The 20578-nt window shown below is 42.9% G+C and overlaps 2 protein-coding genes and 1 long non-coding RNA gene across 3 annotated transcripts in view; 2 read left to right on the top strand and 1 right to left on the bottom strand.

The window, feature by feature from the left end:
• LOC142582795 (carnosine N-methyltransferase) overlaps positions 1 to 7469 on the top strand; it is an 18135-nt gene extending 10666 nt beyond the window's left edge. Inside the window, exons 6-8 of the mRNA XM_075692839.1 lie at positions 1914 to 2134; positions 3090 to 3267; positions 6231 to 7469. Of these exons, the coding sequence (XP_075548954.1) occupies positions 1914 to 2134; positions 3090 to 3251 (383 nt within the window). The 3' untranslated portion in view covers positions 3252 to 3267; positions 6231 to 7469. The remainder of the gene's footprint in view (positions 1 to 1913; positions 2135 to 3089; positions 3268 to 6230) is intronic.
• The window catches only part of LOC142582798 (uncharacterized), a 22480-nt gene extending 1902 nt beyond the window's left edge, over positions 1 to 20578 (bottom strand). Inside the window, exon 1 of the long non-coding RNA XR_012828488.1 lies at positions 20312 to 20578. This is a non-coding gene — a long non-coding RNA (uncharacterized LOC142582798). The remainder of the gene's footprint in view (positions 1 to 20311) is intronic.
• LOC142582794 (sodium-coupled monocarboxylate transporter 1-like) overlaps positions 10623 to 20578 on the top strand; it is a 117127-nt gene continuing 107171 nt past the window's right edge. The window contains exon 1 of the mRNA XM_075692837.1: positions 10623 to 11370. Coding sequence (XP_075548952.1) covers positions 11029 to 11370 — 342 coding nt within the window. The 5' untranslated portion in view covers positions 10623 to 11028. The remainder of the gene's footprint in view (positions 11371 to 20578) is intronic.

Raw genomic sequence — 20578 nt, 5'->3', positions numbered from 1 at the left:
CAAATGCAATACATACCCATCATCACTTAGTAATTTACTAGTGAAACTGTATGTGATCGATGTTAAGATTCAAGTAATCCGCCTGGAGAGACAAAATATGCTACCTTCTACAGGTGATACTTAAACAACATTCTTGAACACAGAAAAAGAACAGGAAGGAGAAAAGGAACATGAAATCTTACATTTAGTGTAAAAAATTAACAAGGTGTGATATCTTGGAAGACTGAATACTTTTGCAGCCTGAAATTGAGGTCTGCAACCTGGAGCAGCACACGCTGCTAACACAGTGCTGTACTATTGCAAGCAAACACTAAACGATAGTAGAGCTTTTTCGTGAAGCCTGCACTCCGTAAACTTTAGATGCCAATTGTACATAAACTCATAAACACCCAATGACACTGTGCTGTCACCTGACAGTTTAACAGCTTCTGAAAAAGAATGTCATACCTACATGTACATTCAAGCCTTGTTATAACGAAGTCACATACATTGGTTACAAGTAGTGATTTGATTTCCTGGCACCTAATTTTTTGTTTAATTTGGCAGGCATTTGTGTGCATATAGGAATGGAGGTTAGGCCTACTACAACAATGTGTGAGTCAGCAAGCAAAAGATGTGAGAACCATTCAGACCAATGACAGAAGCAGAATCTCTCTCTCTTTTTTTTATTCAGCTTCCCTTTTTTCTAACCTCGGAGCTCACGGCACGAGACACGCATACCGGAGCATGGCCTATATAAAAGGTGGCCAAGGAAGATGATGATGGCTGAGCACAAGTAAAGGGTCTTGAGCACGAGCGTCCAACCCACTTGGGAGGGTCTGCTTGCATTGTGCGGACCCAGTGTGATGAGCCACAACAAATTCCCAAATTCGGCACTTTTCGGTTTAAGCCGAATCCCTCAAATTGGAATGTGCATTTATCGATAAAACTCCAGTCTCTAGTTATAAGCATATATTTGCTTAATGCTGATTTCAACGAGAAACTTTTTAGTTTGTACTTCGTTATGTCCAGCAATGTTTTGTATCCAAGTTTGTTATGTTGAGGCTTGACTGTAATGAAGTATCGAATATAGCATACTTATGTTAATTCGATCCCGACCAAAGCTCCCGGCCAGCACCCATGCATTTTTGTGGGCCCAAACTTTCTATATTTTGATTCTAAAATTGGCCTTTGCCGGATAATTCGAACGTGACCAATCAGCATTCATGCATCTGGCCCCTATAGCGCCTTTATTTTTCAACAAAATTGAGCTAGCAGCTGCCTACGAATTGCAGTCGAATACAAAACAAGAACTGCATTTGGGATAGTTGCTCTACCGCATAACATGGCTGTATTGCGGAGAAGCTGACTTTAACATTATGAGGCGAAGCTGACTTTCGGCCACCATTGTGCAACAGATATTCGACCTTTGCCTATTTTTCTTGCTAGAGGCTCGAGTCCGCGCAATATTTTTACTTTGTTTAAGAACTTGTGTCATTTGTGTCACTTTGGATGTATAAAAAATGGGCATATGTTTGATTTGGGGCGTGTTGGAATTGCACAACTAGTGGCAAAGGAATCAGCAATGTGTTTTGGCTTCTCTTTATGTATCTTGTTCAATTCGACCCGTCGGATAAGTCGATCAATCTCGTTTGTGCAGTCATGGTCGAATTAACGGAAGTCAACTATATACGCAAGTAAATCTAGCATGTTTCTCCCTGATACAAGCATGTGACAATTATGTGCTTGTAACAAATATTGAATATAATCAAGGTATTTTCACATTGGATGCAACTTGGTTATACTGTGATTTGACTGCATATACATGTTCACTATATCAAGGTTTGACTCTATTGTCCTTGTGAAGGCCTTTTGTCATTGAAAAACACGCATCTCTTGCCATGAGTGAGGCCGTACTTTACCTTTTGTTGCAGTGGAAACGTGGGACTGTGTGGCAACATGCTTCTTCTTGGACACAGCACCAAATGTAGTGCTGTACATAGAAACCATAGCGCACATCTTACGGCCTGGAGGCCTGTGGATCAACTTGGGTCCCCTCCTGTACCACTATGCTGACTTGCCAAACGAGGACTCGATTGAGCCCAGCTACGAAGATGTTCGGAACATCATTCTCGCCATGGGCTTTATTTTTCTGGTCAGTCACTGTTATCGTGACCTGTGTTGTTGCTGTGAGGTTGTAATGCGACATGTGCTGTTACCTCTGCACCATAATGCACGAGGCGCTTGTAGACCAAAAATGATGTAAAAAAGAAGTTTAGAGGAAACTTTAGCTTGGGGGGTCAGCCCCAGTTTTTCGATTCAGATACATGGGGAAAAGTAAATGCTCTCATTAGACTACATCTGTACCAGTCTCGATGAAATTTATTGAATTCAGAAGAGGAAGCTAAATTTTAAGGACTGCTTGAAACAGTATTGCTATTTAGTGCTTTAAATTTTGGTTTTACAAGAAATTACCCAAGATCAGTACATAAAAAATAGGTAAGCACGAAGTTTTCAACCCTGTAGCCTTGCACCAAAAAATGAATATTAAGATTTTCTAAACATTATCAGTTCCTCAAGTTGGACAAGTATAATGTAATATTCTACAGCTAACATTAAATTTTTGCGTTGCGTAGGTGCGTTTTTCATACTAACTCCTATACACAAATTTTTGTTATTGTTTGGAGCTATGCATATCAATAGTGTCTGCTTTCTATGTTTGAATAGCTACAGTTTACAGATTTGTGATAACCGCTTTTTTAATATACAGACTTCTAAACTAGATGCTCCCTTTCTCTATTTCTGCTTTCAAAGTTTTTCGAATTTCAGCAATTTTAAAGGGTAGATTGATAACAAATATAGCCAGATAACAAATAGATGCATTCAGCAGTTCATAGATTCTACCTTTTTCATTTAAAATGCACCAAAGCATCTCAGAATTGGTTCAGTGGGTGCAAGACAAAATTATTTCTTCATTCCCTCTCATTGAGATAGGAGGCTCAAAGGTAAAGTTCTTAATAAGCGGTGCTGGCAACCACTCACTGTATGTGATGTATAGCTATTCCCAATTTGTGTATATATCCCAGCATTTTTTCCCTCTTTTCTTTCAGAAAGAGGAGACTGGTCTTCCAACACCATACACCCAAAACCCACATTCCATGATGCGATACGAGTACCGTAGTGTGTTCTTTGTTTGTCAGAAACCACTGCAGCCCTCAAACGCCGTGGAAGAGGCAATTGACGATGAAGTTGCTCACAGCGGTGACTCCTGATTCAGCGACTCCTGTTGTATGTAGAAAAAAAATTCATGGTACATGTAGAAATAGCATCTGGCTGAAATGCAACGACTCGATTTTTTTTTACTAATGTGTTCTCGTATGATTTTGCACAGATATAGGTAGAGTTGAGACTTGAATGAGCATTGATGTTTGTTGTGAGTCCCAGTTTGAGTCGGGCATTTACCAGTGAATGAAAGGCATCATCATTGATGTTGAAGAACTGTATGGCCTCTTTAATGAGGTCCAACTTTAGGTGCTACTATATGGAAATTTGCTATATTCAAACATGAGTGGTGGACTTACAAACAGAAGGAGCAGTTCATTTATTCAAAGTGCATCAGTGCAATGCAAGGTTCTGAAAAAATTGTGAAACAGTGCTTTCTTTTTGACCATCTCATATACTTCACATATTTTGACTGTCCGAACCGGAGCAAGTAATGTGTGTGTTCAGTTAAGTAAGAAGTCTACGAACCGTTGTAAATAATATATTGTGTAGTAACAGCAGAAGAAACGGTTATAAGGACCCCACGAAACCTTTTATTAAAGCCCGGGGAGTTTGTGCTAAAGGGAACCTTCTCACAATAGTTTTCCCACAAAATGAATGTTCCTTGTATGAGAGGAGTTATCAGCTGTAAACTTTTTCCCTCCTAAAAAAAAAAAAGTTTTATCCAATAATCCCATATGGATGTATGAAGATCCCAAATGGAAACCTGTATGTTCCCATATATTACATGAGACATGTTCCATCTGATCACCATATCCAGAATATCAACATATGGGATGTGGTACGTATCATATGTTCATATGAGATTATTGGATAAGAAGTATATAGATTATTTTGATAGGGTTCCTCTGTCATTCTGTAACATCCTTAGCCTCTATTCCTTATTTGCAACTTTGCTTAAAGCTGTGTCACTGTGCTAATGCGGTATGATGTTCACTGTGCCCTGCCCCTTACAATGCTGACCTTCGGTATGGCATAGCCTCCAAGCTCAGTACATCAGTCTGCCTAATCTCTGAGGTGTAGTGTTATCATTCTCCAAAACCAGATGGTGCCACCGCCTTATCGTCAGCGAGATTTAGACGGCTTGGGCTTGATGTCTCAAGAAATCCAGCCACTGTCTATTCTGTTGAAGTTGAACCTCGATATAACGAACACAGATAAAACAAAGGATCGGATATCATAAATTAAATCTAAAATGCTTGTCACCTATATCAGCATGTAACGAATGTATGCTTATAACAAATATTGGATATAATGAAGACGTTTTCGTAGAGGTTGCTACTTTGTTATAATGAGGTTTGACTGTATAAAAGACTTGACTTTCATGAATGGCCCATAATTTATTTTAAAAAATTGTCCCATAATGAATTTTGTAAGATCAGTTTTACCAGTAGCAGACATCTTTAGCAGTGTGACCTTCTTGGAAAATTTTACATCTATTAAGTATCTTGAAAAATAAAATGCAATATAACACCTCAAAAAAACTAAGGTTGCAGGAATGAAGCTGTTTACAATAAATGATGCTGTATGTTTTTTTTCTTTTTTTACAATGTTATCTGTTTTTGTTGAAATAGATTTATTAGTGGTCTCCTATATTAGATGTCATAATTCTGTCACATCAGCTGGATTAGCTAGAGAGGTGGGCATTGCTTTCAAGTGAGCTTTCAAAGTGATTGTAGGTAATTAATCTAATGCTAATTAGGCTAATTAAACAGTTGTATTAGTCGAAGTTGTGTTAGGGCACTTTAGAGCACATGTCTTAATTGCAGAATTGAAGCCAAGCAGTAATGAAGTGATGTTCATTAAGGAGAAACCCTTTGCATAGCACCATTTTCAAGAAACAAGTTCTCAATACATGTGGCCAAATGCTTGACGTTCTATTTAACCCATAACAGCACTTCACTTTTCATAGTGCCGATAAGTGTTAACTTGGACATCAGTGCAGTTCACCAAAGATAGTGAGTACTTATTTCTCGGAACTGGTGCTACGCGCAGAGTTTCTACTGACTGACCATTATTTCAGTACTGCTCAACTTAATTTCTGTAAATGAGACTTGCTCTTTAGCACTTTAACTGCTGGGTATTTCTTCTGACTGCTCCTCAGCCCAAGCTGGGTTTTCTTTGCGTATTGGTTCATTTGACAGTTGACACTAAATTGAGGAAAATTCTTCAGCTTCGCTTTCAGTTCAGATTTCACCAAAAATTTATGAATTCTCTCATCTGCCATATGTTGGGTGGATCTGACAAACTAGTTTGCGATGGCTGCTGTGCAAAGTCTGTGAGAGATCCACAAGATATTTGCTCTACCTACTGTCAGAAGGTTAGCTTACAAGTTTTGTGTGTTTACCTTCCCTCTCCATAGATGGCACAACTGATATGCAGTAGTCTATTTTGCACAACTTGCTGCTGTAGAGACAGTGAGTGCGCTGAATACAGAAAACGAGTACACTTGAGTAATCTCAAGAGTGGCAGTCAAAGGGTTAATGCTTTGTTGCAATGGTAAGTTACAAGCTTAATTTTGTTAGTCAGCTAACAACACTCTGCAATCTATCTTGCAAATAGTGCCTGCCTGTTCAAGAATAATCCAGCTGATGTGACAGAATTGCTGTATCTAACACGAGAGATTTATTAAGTTGGTTTTCATTAAAATTTATAATTGGGAATAGTATGGTGATTTTCTCCTGCTAATAGCTGCCCTAAGCAGGTTGTGATGTACTATAAACTGTGAGCAAGCCGTCCCTTGTGTGTCTTGCACCACATCTATGAATTGTGAACTAGCCGATCTCTTCTCGAGAAAGAACCGCATAGCATTTTACAGGTGCATTTACCTCTTGTGATGTTAGGCATGTTGAGGTATCCAAGAAAATATTTTGAGATAATGTTTGTGTAACCTTTGCTTCATCTTCAAATGTGACATGAGCTTGTTCTCATGGATCTTATTTGAACTGATTGTGCTTTGCAATTTGCAGGTGAAATGTTTCATGCAGTGATTCACAACTGGGCAGAGTGCATTTGGGATAAAAAAACGACATTCTATAATTGGAACTGTTAACGTGTGCTGATAGCTCCAGGTCACGCCAGCCTCTACAAGGATACGCACCTTCAGGGTCACAAAGCGTGTTGTTTAGGGTATTGCTCTGCTGTATTTATCTTTCTGTTGTGTAGGGTAATGACGTTATCAAATCAGCCGATGCAGTCATCATTGTTTGTCATTAAGCTCTGCGAGACTTTAGGTTTTTTTGTAAATGCTGCTTATTTTTATTACTTGTCTGGACATTAACACAATCTCAGCACAAATTTTCTATTCATTGAATGCATTGAACACAAATGTAAGCTCATTTTTGTTTGTGTAGTCATTCTGTGTGGGTTCAGCTTATAGGCTTCCAAAATGTTAATTCATAATCGTTGATGCATATTTATCGGTGAAGTTTTTCATCTGGTAAAGGTTAATCAGCCAGTGGGACTGAGAACCACAGATGAAGTTGCTTAACTTCATTGTTTAATTTTCTACAGTTTGAGATTACTTTTCTGAAAGCTGTTGTTAATGTCTCCTCTAAGGGCGGCTGCTTCTTAGATGAATGTGGATGACTTAATGCCTGAGTGTTGGCTCCTACGTGTGGCAAGGAGGATTGCTTCATGTTGTTGATAGAGAAATAAATTCTACCAATGAAATCAAATGTAATGATGTGAGTGTGATCTCTGTCTGGATCTTGGCTACATTTTGTAGAGTGATAATTGGAATGTTCAATGTATTTTCTATTCTCTGTGTCATTGTAAACAGGATGAGTAGAAAAAAGATACATGTAACTTTTTTTTTAGGTTATTCTGAAAGCAGGTGGGTGTGCTGTTATGCTTCGGCCAATGAAACAAGGTATCGCTGTTTGATTTTATGACAAAGGTGTGTGTAGTATGAACACGAATACCCTAAGAACATCTTCAGACATTTCAAGCTGTAATACCCAATGTACTGTGTATATGCTATGCTGAGTTCAATACCTCAAAAGTCTGATTTAGGCACAGGGAAACTTTACATATAGCCAGAGTTGTACATGTTACAGAAAAAAATGTAACTGATTACAACTACAGCTACTTAATTCAGAATTGTAATTGACTGCAGTGGCCAATTACTGGCCCTGTGAAAGTAATTGAGACTACAAAAAAGTAATTGATTACTTTTATGTTACTTGCAACTTGCAGTGCTTTGCATTGCACAATCATTGCACAAATACAGTAAATAGAATGAACTGCCCTGGCTATATCCCTGTGTCCACTGCAGCCCTTCACACATTGTTTATCTTCACTAGTAATTGCTTTACAAAAATTTCATTGGTCGTCTGCCATACTTTTCTCAGACACTGGAAACTCACTCGGTATGTCCCTTGGAGGAAAGAGTAGTGTTGAAGCATACGGACACATTGTGCTCAAGATTGCGATTACTGAATGCCACAATCCTCGTGTCTGGGTCCTGTATGAAGTGCAGCACTTCAATGTAGCTGGGGCTAGGGGAAGGTGTTCCTGATAGGGCTAATTGAAAGTATAAAAGTCGCCCATATGTAATTCCCTGGCAACAACATCCAAAGTGGCCATCGCTAGCGAGCTGTGTTCGTGCCATTTCAGTTTGTTGGCCAACATCTGGTGGGCCTTCCACCGGCACCCTTTCACTTGTTAGCCATCTAGGCTTTAAAATCTAATTGGAACAGATGCCAGCAAACGTTCACGTCCGTTGAAAAGGTGGCCAAATCTTTAATTTCGTGTAAAGTAAAGCTGCATATTATTCAGCCCTAAAAATACTGTTAGTGTGTTGCAGTTGCAAAAATAGTTTTAGGTATATGAATCGTGTATCGCGAAGATAGAAATAGGCATATAAACTTCATTCTATATGAGAGAAGTGATAGACTTCACTCTGCAAAGAAGAATAGAGTGGCAGTTCTTCGCACCTATTAAGGCCACTTAAGAGTCTCTGAAGTAAGGGAGAGTGAGAAGTTAGTTATTAGAGAAAAGCAGAAAGATTGGACTTCCAGAAGAGGTGTGCAAATTTACAAGCCAGCCGTATTAAGCTGATCAAAACATTACTGCAGGACGCTAATTGCGGGAAGAAAGTAACCCACGTGTACGTTTTCATCTTTATGGACAATTTCAATTGCAGACCGCTGGCATACTACTGTAGTTCCTGCCAAATTTCCAAATTCAAGTACTGAATGGTGTGTTCCCTGTTGCACCTTGTTTCATCAATAAGGTAACTGGTTACATGTAATTGGTTACAGAAAAAGCAATTGAATTACAGTGAGTGTTACCGAGTAAACTAAGCAATCATTAAATTATGAAACCACCTAAAGATGTAATTGATTACAAATAATTGCATGTAATTTGTTATTTACAAACCTGTGTATAGCCTATATAGTACCATTCCTCATAAACTGCAGTGTATGTTCAGTTGTGGATAGATAAGCTAACCAATTTCTAATTCACAAATATTTATTGTACTAATTAAGTTTTAACTCAGACGTTCATTAATTTTTTTTCTTTGTACAAATGTTCTCGCCATGACCAGAAATAAAAGTGAACAAGTTCTTCTAATTTTGCTTCATGGGGAACAGTGTTGGGGCATTACAGGATTAAATTGTTAATGCCAAGATGAAAGAGCACAATTCTTAATATATGTGGAAGCGGTGATATATGGAAGTTTCATTACCTCTATGTCCACCAGGGGTAATTGTTAACTAACCATCTTCAACTTCAACAGTGCACTTAATACGAGGCAGAAAAAAGAACGTGACACACCACTGAACCCACTGCTAAAGTTTATTTCAAACTGAAGATTGGTGCATAACCCATACGACAACAATTGTGTAAGAACAGTTGTCACAAATTCATTCGCGAAGCCGCTTTTTCTTTATGCAGTTGTTCTCTCATCTTGTTCTCTTTCTTTTCTTTCTCTTTGTCATTTTGATTGTTGATTTGTGATGTTTTGTAGTATGACAATTGATCATCACTGTCATGCTTTTCCATTTACACAGGCTTGGCAGAATATTGACAGGTGCCCTAGCCACTTAAAACTATGCGAAAATGAAAATAACATTTTATTTTTGTCATTGGCTTCGAACACGAAATCAGAATCGGAAAATAACAAGCTGAAGACAGTTTATTTGCTGTAAATTGAACTGCATGATTTGGTACCCATATCAGACAGTACATGTGGCTACCGCTCGTTCGTCACAGCAGTTGGAGTATACATTAAACTTGAATCTGTCTTATTGTTCTTGGTTTTGCTTGGGAAGCATTTCTTCAGGATTAATTAGGTAGCTGGTTATGTACATTGAATTTCTTTAACACCATGTGGCACTGTTATTTTTGGAATAGACTGCATGTATATGTTATTTATTTAGCTATCCCCGTAAGTGACCTCACAGGGTAAAATAAGTGTTCTTTACATTATGGTAAATACATGTTTACGTTGTGTTAAAGATATGTAATTAGCAGAACACTGCAAAATAATTGTCGATGAAATTTCACTAGGAACTAATTAGCTTGCTTGTCACTCAGTCAAAGGAACTGGATGCTTGATGCTTATGGCTTGCAAACTTTATGTAGTATATGGTCAACCCTGTTGCCGTTTGGTTTAAAGAAGGAAACCGCGAGGGTTGTTATTATTGTTCTCCTGAGTGGCTGTAACACATACCCACAGTGGCCGAGGGTACAGATACGTTTAGGTACCATCGATACTTCCTCTTCCATTTTACATTTACTAACTTCGTTAAGAAACAGTGAGCTGTTGTAGTTTACGTCTTTCTGCTGGTGTAGATTTTATCAAATATTTTTCACACAAAAAGTGCAACTCATCAAAGCAGTGCTGTGTTCTAGCTGTTCATTTTCGCACATTAATAACAAATACACATTGGAACGCCACATTGTGGCGCTTAGATTTACCGATGTGAATAATTGGTGATATTTATAGTAACTTCAACTCAGTTTTATCCATTTGACTTATCCTTTTATCGTCTCTGTGAAATATAGCTGCAGCCTAAATTTGCTGCAAGCCTTAGATATATGTTCTAAACACTAAGTTAGGAACTAGTGTTCCTGTTTTAGCGAAGAGAACGGCATCTAGCGTTTTTATCGGACAGGAATAAAACGAAACCGAAACTGGAACTTTTAAAATTACTTATATGTAAAAGTTATCAAAATTTAGTCATTTCAAGGCAAAAGGTATTCTATTTCGGTGAACTCAGTTATTTGACGAAGAGCAGTAGGGTTCTTGTAGTGTTACCATATGCGAAACAGCGGACAGTTTTTGTTTCGGAACGTAAGAAGTCGACGCACTGCGGTCAACGTAAGCACAAGACGGGTCTAAGTCAAAGCCACACACGGCGTTTCTATTGGAACGAGGAGCAGAAGCTGCCGCACACGCCGAATGATGTTCTCCTGACGCGGCGCGACCCTTCACCATCGCCTGGGGTTACATTACGCGCTTCTCTTGTCGCAACAGTCCGTGTAACGTTGCTCCGTCCGATATCGGGATGCGTGAGTGAATCGTTCTCTGGCAAGAGAATTGCGGCGTTTTGTTTCGTTACGCGCGGGAACTTCTCGAGCGAAGACGAAGTTCGGTGAGGCTGATCGTCTTTGCGCATCTTGGCATTGAGTTCATTGACATTGTGTGACTCCGATGTCTGCGAAGACCTGTTCGCAGGCGCAGGTCTCCTTCGCATTGCCCGTTTAGGTGCCTACTTTCTTTTCGGCGCCCGTACTGTTAGAAATCTGCAATCGAACATGGAAGACGTGCCTAGGTTTACGGTAGCGGACTACAGCGTGATGTGCCTGATGCTGTGCGTGTCTTCGGGCATCGGTATCTACTTTGCCTGGCGCGACCGGCGTGATGTGTCGAACAAATCGTTTCTCATGGGCAACCGCGAGTTGGGAGTGTTCCCTGTGGCAATGTCGTTGATGGCGAGCTTCCAGTCGGCGACCACGGTGCTAGGCTATCCCGCCGAAATGTATTACAAGGGGACCCAGTTTTGGGTGGCCATCTTCGGACTGGCCATTTCCAACGTGATTGCCGCCGAACTTTTTCTGCCCGTGCTGTACAATCTCCACATGACCAGCGTCAACACGGTAAGCAGACATCGATCGCCCTATCCGCGCGCGCGCGCCTCTAATTTTACTCACACCGACGTTGCCGTCGCGTTATGGTCTGTGCGATATGCCCATTATGAAAAAATGTTCATCTCTATCTGTATCGAAGCTGCTTCATTGCACTTGCGTAAATGCTGAAGTTGCCACGTACCTTCCGAATTTTGAAACGCTTAGATAATGCTGGAAAAAGTGTGACTCTTATTAAAACAACAGACTTGTTCCCGAGATTATTTTCAGGCCGAACCTATATATTTCTTTCGGCTATTTTCTGCAGGTTGCTACAGTTGAAGAAAATTACATTCCAACACTTTGAGTTGGGAAGTTCAAATCAACAAATTAATATGTATAAATATTTCATCTGCTGTTTTTATCCGCTATGTATATTACCTGCGCTGCTGCTTTGCCGGCTTGGGTAAAGCTTAAAGAGGCAAACTTCCTGCATGCGCCCACATAACCATGAGTAAGGACGTCAGATGAACCAAGAAAGTTGATCAGTAATGTGGTAATTGTGTAGGGAATTCATTCTCATTTCTCGTATGAAGTAGAATCAATTTAGAATAGTAGAATACATAGTCATTTTCTCAACCTGTAGAAATCAACGTCATTCTAAAGGGAAAGAAAAACAAGGAAAACAGTGTAGTGTTGTAATTTGAAAGCTATTTTTTTTTTCTATGCGCTATTTCTTGTTGCTTGCGGTAGGGATCAGCGAAAATAGCTTCTGCTACATTGCGGCACACTGGGAATATATCACCCCAGCGTGTTTCTTTTCTTTTCCCCTCTCACTTGAAGCCTGTTGCGCAAGCCTTCCCAAATGGGTGAAATCGATTTCCGCCAGCGCCCACAGGGCGTCGGGTAGCAACTCGAATCCCGCCCTAGGCGACCTGCAGATGTCGCGTGGTAAACCTTTCGACTTTTACACAAACGGCCCCGCACGCACGCACACACGCGTGCGTGCATCCGCCTCCTGGTGAAATTTCCCGCCGCCCCTAATGGGTGTCTCTTCCTTAACGACGGCTCACACGAGATAGTGGAGGCGCGTGGCACGCGTGAAAGGAGAATGAATGAAAGAAAACACGAAAGAAGGAAAAAAAACGCGCCTTCCCGGAGCACAACCCCCGGAACTGATTGAGTCGAGCTTTCCGCGAAGGTATAGAGCGGGCGATCTGCTTAGGAATTGTGTTGCAATCGGTTGGTATGAGCAGACATCGGGACATGGCGCAGTCTGTCCTGCCCATAGTGAGCTTTACGCTGGCGTCCTTACTTAGCTCGGAAAAGACCCGCGCTCTATCTTTCGCAATAGATTGTGCGGAAAGAGCCTTTGTAGCAAGCAAAATAACTGGAGGTCATCTATCTAATAATGACCGGTGCTGCTTTTCCTTCGTAATTAACCGATGCAGCAAGGGAAAGAGACCTCGTAGCATGTGCGAAGTTCCCGCGTATAGTTATCCCTCTATAAGGACAGCGACTTTGAAAATTTTGAAAAAGTTAGAGTTTTCCGCAGCGCGCTTGTATCTTTTGGTCACGGTTGCCCACGCTTTAGCTTCTCGCCTCTCAGCCTTATTTGCGCTTAAATGTTTTCTTAATGAAGGCGTGAGTGTTAGTTTCTCTGGGGTGCATGGAATATTGATTTTGAATTTGCCGCCATCTTGGAAGGAAGTTGACAGACACATGGTTGACCTACAAAATGGGACGGCTGACAGTAGCCAGATGAGCGACGAATGAATCGATTGCTTTTTTTTTTTTTCCCCCGAGTAAGGCAGTGCGTCTCTGTTGACGCTTTAGCGACGAGTTTCGCACGAGCTCCTGAAGTATTCGGGTCAAAATACGGGTCATCTCACTGCAGCTAGGCTTCACAGTGAAGCTGGCGCATCAGGGCGCAGTGGTACCTTGTTTTGCGTATTATATCGTTTGCGAAAGGGGTCCTATTTGCGCACTTCTTTTTTACATGTTTGGCCAGGAGCCATGAGAGAGTTTAGTCAGCCAAAAATACTGGAAACAGACTACTGCATGTGGCTAAGCAAATCGCTGGTCAAATTTATTTTCGTCAGTTGCAGGTGGACGCACAGGTATATCCGAAGTCGCGACATCTGGAGCACAGTTGCGGAATGGCAACTCCGGATTTGGAATGATTCCGGAATCCTTCCGCGTTTTCAAATACCTGGGAAGGGATGAATATGGAATGATGCCACCCAGTCTCGCAGGAGGAATGGGAATGGAATAGCAACCAGAGATTTCGGAATGTACTTGAAATGTACTGGGCACATTGTCCTAACTGGAGCGTTCATTATTGGTTTTAAGCGAGACTGCAAACCCGGTGAATTTGCACATTACAGTGAAAGGGAGTTTGTCAGCTTAATATTTGAGTACCGTGAAACGCAATGGACGGGACCAAAGGAAGGACGTGAGACATACGGGACAAGGGCTTTTGCTTTTATTACAGTTCTCAAGCATTACGTAATAAGGCTGTTTCAGTTACGCATAGGTGACTATACCTCATGTGCGATATTCACAAAGAACGCGGTATTCTCGTCATTCTACAATTCTGATCGCCTGGAACCTTCATTGCACTGGTTAAGTGCATTTAGGAAAAGCAACATTTAGTTACCTCTAACATTTACCTAAGGAGTTTAGTTTACAAGAATTCTTAGACTTAGCGAGAGCATGCGTGATTTGTTTGCATGCTTGACGAAGGGAGGCAGGCCAAAAACTGTCACGTCGCAAGTGGTTGCACCTTGCGCAAGCCCACGGTGATTTGGAAAGCGTGCTATTTTTTTTTGCCCACTGTCGTGTATCAAGAAGGCACAATAACAGGCGGTCAGAGAGGTGCGCTGAAAAATGCTGTCCGTTAATATGCCAGTAGATGTGAAACAAGGGAAAGCAGCCGACTTCAGCGATTTCTTTCGGTTCTGAGCTAATTTTGCTCGCCTGCTTTATCCTCAAAGTAATTACGCTCGCCCACTGCGGGGCACACGGTGTAAGATTATATTGTAGTTTTATTTACTGGAATGATTAATAATTAGATATATTAAGGACAACAACACGAAACGTGTTTGTCTTTGTGCGAAAAAATAGCACGTAAAATTATTTGTCACGTCGTTAAGATTAAAAAAAAAATTTTTTTTGTCACCATGAACACACGCGCCAGTGGTAAATCGTCATGCAAAGCGTTTCATTTACTGGAATTCGGATAAATAGAATGGACCCGTACATCCACTGTAAGAGTGGGAATGGTCTGACTCTCACCGTTCCTGGGAGTTAAAAGGAGTGAAATTACGGGGACATAGGTCGGCATTCTCATTTTCTTCACCAGCTGGGAACGCGCGGTATCTTCTGTTTCAAGCGTGCTGGTTGACTCAGTGTGGCCCGACGATGCATGGTTGCAATTTGTCCAAACGGTGCATACGCGGATTTCACTCGAGCATATTCGCGATGATGTGCGCCGGAACTATGGAACCGTTTTTGACGCGTATGGATAGTGTCCGGCTGGCAACCAGTCAGAATTGTTAACTGCTACAAAGTGTACTCCAAATTGGCATTTTTCCTCATAAAAAATCTGTTTTGAAAACACTGTTGGCCAATTCCCACCTCTGCGTCGCGGTGCATCTATTTCACGCCCCCCCCCCCCCCTCCTGACGCTTGCGCTATTTAATGGCAATACGCTTGGCCGTTACTTGAAGCAGTACGTATCGATTTTTGTTGTTGTGGATCTAAGCGGCAGTCGCAGCGTGATCATAACGCGTCACGCTGAACAGACGCACCAACACCGCGCCGACGCATGCACCTGAAGTGTATATACGTTAGTCACGTGGTGTAACAAAACAGTTGAGGCGCCAGAGCGCGAAGAGGGGCTCGCAGTGATGTCCCCCGAAAAACAGGACCATGTGGGCAGCCCGTACAGGTTGCCGAGTTGCTCAGCGTTTTCTCTCCCTCCATCCAGTATTTTCTTGCTGCTGCCGCCATCACTTGTCTAATACTCTCTTTATTAGGGGCGTGCGAATAGCGATTTTTGAGACCGTATTGAATACGAATCGAACAGTGTTAGAAGCAAATTGAACCGAATATCGGATACTTTTCGAACAATAAGTTGACTTTTTCACAATTGATGTAAGACGGTATTGACATCCTAGTATTCCATAAGCTTAGCTAGCAACTTTCTGCCATTACGTTGCGCTGTTTATCAAAATGGACGAATCGGCAGTTAGGAACAATGAAGCAGTTTGTTCGCATATGCATGACTTTTTGGAGAGTGCGAATGATCCCCATAACGTACTCTGTTGCACTACGTAAGTTCTCCAGTTTTATGCGTATGTTATACCCGCGGAGAGGAAAGTCATTGTACTCTATCTCCAAATTCGTGTTTTATTGTGCACAGTTATAAATACTCGAAAACTATTCGATACGTGAGTGCCGCATGAAGAGTGCACATGTCTCCGTGGACCATAAAATTGAACACGCTCGGTGATTCACCCTTGTGTTCTCTGTTTAGCGCAGATTTACCCGTCATTCCACGCGGGTGAAGAGTATACACATGTAACAGCGCGAAGCCAAGACGTTAGTATAGCGTGCAGCTTCGCGGAATATCATTTAAATGGAATCGGTGCTGGCTGGTGAACGTCCCGCTTCCTGTATTTATGGGAATCTGCGAGTTGTTTCTTGATATCGGCGCATTAATTGTGCCTTTATTCCAGAGGTCGATAAGGGGGCTTTTCGGCGCAAGCGCCTTTGTGCTTGCCGCTCTGAACCAATACTAACCTGTTGGGGCTGCTACGCTCGCCAAGTTCTGCGTGGCCAGCACTGCAGAAGCCTTGTAGAGCAGCACTTGTGCGACATCGTTGTAGGCAGGGTAATGGCGTGCTGAGATGGTAATTCGATGACATGATTTTATTGCACGGGGTAGTGAGTCGGCCAACCGTAAAACTGAGCAGAGTTTGCCTGACGCGCTTGTGTTGATTTGTTAGCGCTATTTCTTAACTATATAGGCGCTTGTGTTGACTTTGATTCCTGGTACGAACCGGAGATGTGTCACGACGGCATTACATGCTAGTTCTTATGTGCCCATGCGTCTGCTACATAATTAAAGAAAAAAAAAAAAAAAGAAACGACGGAACCAACCTTGGCCGAATGTATTTGTAAGCGATATGGCTGATTGTTTTGTTGTACCGCTATCGTAGCCGCTCATGCTCATCGAGGTCTGTACCTTTCTTAGCGGCATACGACGTTCGACCCACCGTTACCAGAATCTTGGTTCGACATCCGCACTGCGTCGTTTAGGCTCTTCCAAATCCGCGGGAGTGCATGTCCTTCTTCGGACAACCATAGCAGACGACGTGTGTCGTCCCCTTTCTGTACCAAGGTGACATTTATGTCACCTTGGTACATCCATTCTGATGGGTAGGCGACCGTAGTGGCGTATAGAGCAGCGACGGAATTTACGCATAACGGGGCTGCCGGCAAACGGTTTCAATTCTCCGAATCATCTCCCGCCACACTGAAAATCTTAGAAGCATATGGAGCTTTCAAAACACTCGGAAATGCTATATAGGCTTGTAAAGCGGAGATGGCGTTATGCGCCATGACTCAACCAGAGTATTCCCGCTTTCTTGGTTCGATCGCTTTGCCGCCTGACAATTTCGCATGCCCCGTTAACCAACCAATACGCGCCTGTGAAACAGAGTTTCTGTCACGCGCCGCCCATCTGTGTCGTCTTGTTCCTTCGAACCTTTTTCTGGTTTTGTCAGCGTAATCGCTCGTTACCTTGCCCAATTCTTCAAGCTACAAGCGGTGTAACTGTCGCCCTTACATTATGCGGGCCGCGTGTGGATTGTATTATGTATAGCCGAAATTAAAAGCTCACGCACTATGCTGACTATAGCAAAGCGTGTTTCGCTTATGGCTCCACGTGATAAGACTATGAATGAATGAATGACTGAATGAATGAATGACTGAATGAATGAATGAATGAATGAATGAATGAATGAATGAATGAATGAATGAATCCGTTTCCTTAGCGAGCAGCTCTACTCGGCCTAATTGAGATATTGCGCGCGTTCAGTGAGAGAAGTCACGGCGATTCGCAGCATTGCGCAGTTAAACACGGGGACCGTGTACAGCGGGCGAGCAGCCGATGAAACCAAGACGCTGGCTGGTCACTTCCGCTGTCGGTCTGCGCACGCAGACGCCCACGTTCTTCGGTGCTCTCTCGTGTGTACGCGTCCCGGCAATCAGTCGTGCTGAGAGCAGCAGCAGCAGCTGATAAAGCGGGCGAGACGATGAGATATTCTTAGAGCGCGACCGTTAGCCTACTGCACGTCAGGATAGGCACACGCAGCGGTGACGGGAGTCTTGGGCGTCCACGCCGGCGTTCACATTAGTCGCTCGCCTAGAAAGCCCTCGTGGTCCTGGCTGATAAGAGCGAGGTGTTCGATCTCCGACTGACGCGTATAATGAGGGAGTGTATACGCTCGGAACCATACCGGTAGGCTCTGATGTTGCGTCACGTTTCACGTAACCGCAGTCGCCTAATTAAAGGTGGGTTTTCCGCTCTCTGCGCCCCCGCATGCAGTCGGAGTCACTGACACGTCGATTGTAATCGAGCCGCCTACGCACGAACGCGTAAATCGCTGGTATTTACGTCAATTGACGAACGAACGAACAAACGAACGAACGAACGAACGAACTGACGGACGCACGGACGAGCGAACGAACGGACGGACGGACGGACGGAGCGTCATTCACCTGTGATCCTGCTGCCCGTCTCGCGCTTACACATTTCTCAAAGGCGATACCACACTAAGGAACAGCGATAAAATGCGACTGCAAAGTAGTTAATGCACCTGCTTTATTTGCTTACCGCTGCACGCACCTGGGGTCAACGGTCAGCAGCTTTGCGTATACGAAAACGCACTCATTTGCACGCCTTTTGCGTTCTTTCGTTCTTTGTTTCCGTTGTTTCGTATGTCCGGCCAATAGCATAACCTAACTGAGTAACCTACTTCTAGAACTCCCTAATATACACCGAACGTGTTGTTTCAGCTGTCCTCGACACCGTAGTGGTTTGTAGCCTACACACTACACACACACACACACAGCTACACACATGCAGAGGAATGGACGCCGTTCGGATGGGCATCGGTATGCCATTGTCTCTCGTATACTGTCACTCCGCGACCCACCAGTAGCACGTAGCATGAACTCAACAGAGGCGCGAGGAGAATTTTGACCGGCAAATTTCGCGGCTTAATCCGCAACAACCAACCCCACGAGGCGGGACTCGAGAAGACGCAGAGAAAGCTTTCGAAGTTTCTGCGCCACCATTCGCATGATAGACCTTGTCTGCAAATATTGGCTGTTTCTAGAAAGTGAAATGAACGTATGGAAATAACGATGTGACATAAAATAGGACATATATACAAGTACGACTTAATTAGCCTACAGCTTCGAATTAGGTAATTGGTTATATATAACCTTCGATCAATCCATATGTCTTTACATACGTACATACGTACGTACGTGGGTTGCTGATAATTATTGAGCCTTACCGGGAAAAAAAACGAGCCATACTCCGTTTCAGACAGAGGACGCAACGTTGCGAAGGCTTGGAGGCCGTTTCCCAGGTCGATCCGATTCACCCACGTGACCGTAGCGGTGACGTACGCCGATGACGCGTCACTCATACCCCACGTAATCACCATGGCGGTTCTGCTTGCCGTTCGAGGTCAACTCAAGACTAAACCACGCCTCAGGCAACGAGAGCGTTGTAACAATCCGTAACAGGCGCAACTTGGCCCGTGGACGTATAGATAGGGCGTTTACGTCGTGTTTACAGAATGTTGCGTCGGCGCGGCCGTTCTTATCGCGCATTCGTGCATGCGGGCGTCGCTTGGATGGCGGAAAACCCGGTACGAACGACGGGTGTGCTCTTGTTTTGAACTAGGAAAGAACGAATCTAGAAAAGTAGTCCCGGTGGTATATTTTATGGCTGCCTCACACGTCCACTTCGAACTTTGCAGACACCACTGAACCACGCTTTTGGCCTCTGCTGTCATGCAACCATGCTTTTGGGGACACCTGCAACAGTTTCACAGTCGTGTCACAGTTTACTGGGGCTGTTTTCGATGCATAGAGAAGATTACGAGCATATACGTTGCCGGTTTAAGTAAGTTACTTTGCTCGTTAACTTGAATAGCATCCAGATTCGAGAACTAAAAAAATCCCTAGGACAGCGATGACCTGTCGAAATCAGCGCTTTCTTCACTCCGCATTATTATAACGCACTACAAAACTTCATTTGCAACTTGCAATGCGGGCGTGCACCGAAAAGACAAGTATTCCCGTAACGTCACAATTGTTTACTCGGTGTTTTCGCTTCCGATATCTTAAAACGAACGCACCGCCTTTCGATCACGTGGTTTACAAAGGTTACAAACCACACAACTGCTAGTAGCACCTCTGTTTCAAACTTTTTGAACGTGATTTAAGATAGCACATAATGTGTTACGATGATAGGAGATATATACGATACAATAATCATTTTCCCAAGGAATAATGTGCATTGACAGTTTCATGCCGTTGCAGCGCATTAATTAATACGTCGGTGGAAAGGACGTCGCGGTGTGTGCCAACATACTCGGGAGGAACTGTAAAAGTTGTTGTAAGAAACAACGGGAATGAAATATTATCCGCATTAATCACGTTCTGCAATTTCAAGGAACGAACGAAAGAGTTTGACGAGCAGATTTTACTTTTTTTTTTCAGGGCATTAGTACCGCGAAATTAGGCTCCTTAAAACACACTCGATCGTGCTTAGAAATTTCATATCTTACATAGCACGGAGTGTACTAGAAGGTACACTCAGTTGGCTCTCTTACACCATACTAAAAACTGAAACCGAGCATGAAAAACACAAGACAAGCGCGCTTACCTGTGTAAAAGCTACGTACCAGTCCTTCCGAGCTAACCCGACAATGTAGTCGGCGGCTGCCGGCGGTCAGGGGGGCCTATGTTGCGGCGCTTGCCAAATTATTTACTTGTGCATATATCGCAGAGCAAAATGCGATGCATAATGCGCTGCAGCGTTTTCAGGTGCACAGAACGCCGGCTAAAAGGGAAATACGAACGAGCGCGTCGTTTCAAGGCTGTGCCTACCTCGTGAATGCTTTCGCGAGTTAGCTACGCCGCCGGACGCTGT

This window comes from Dermacentor variabilis, chromosome 5 (assembly GCF_050947875.1).
Source record: "Dermacentor variabilis isolate Ectoservices chromosome 5, ASM5094787v1, whole genome shotgun sequence".
Classification (NCBI taxonomy): Eukaryota; Metazoa; Arthropoda; class Arachnida; order Ixodida; family Ixodidae; genus Dermacentor; species Dermacentor variabilis.
The sequence above is the reverse complement of the archived record's forward strand: the minus strand, read 5'-3'. Positions and strand labels throughout refer to the sequence as shown.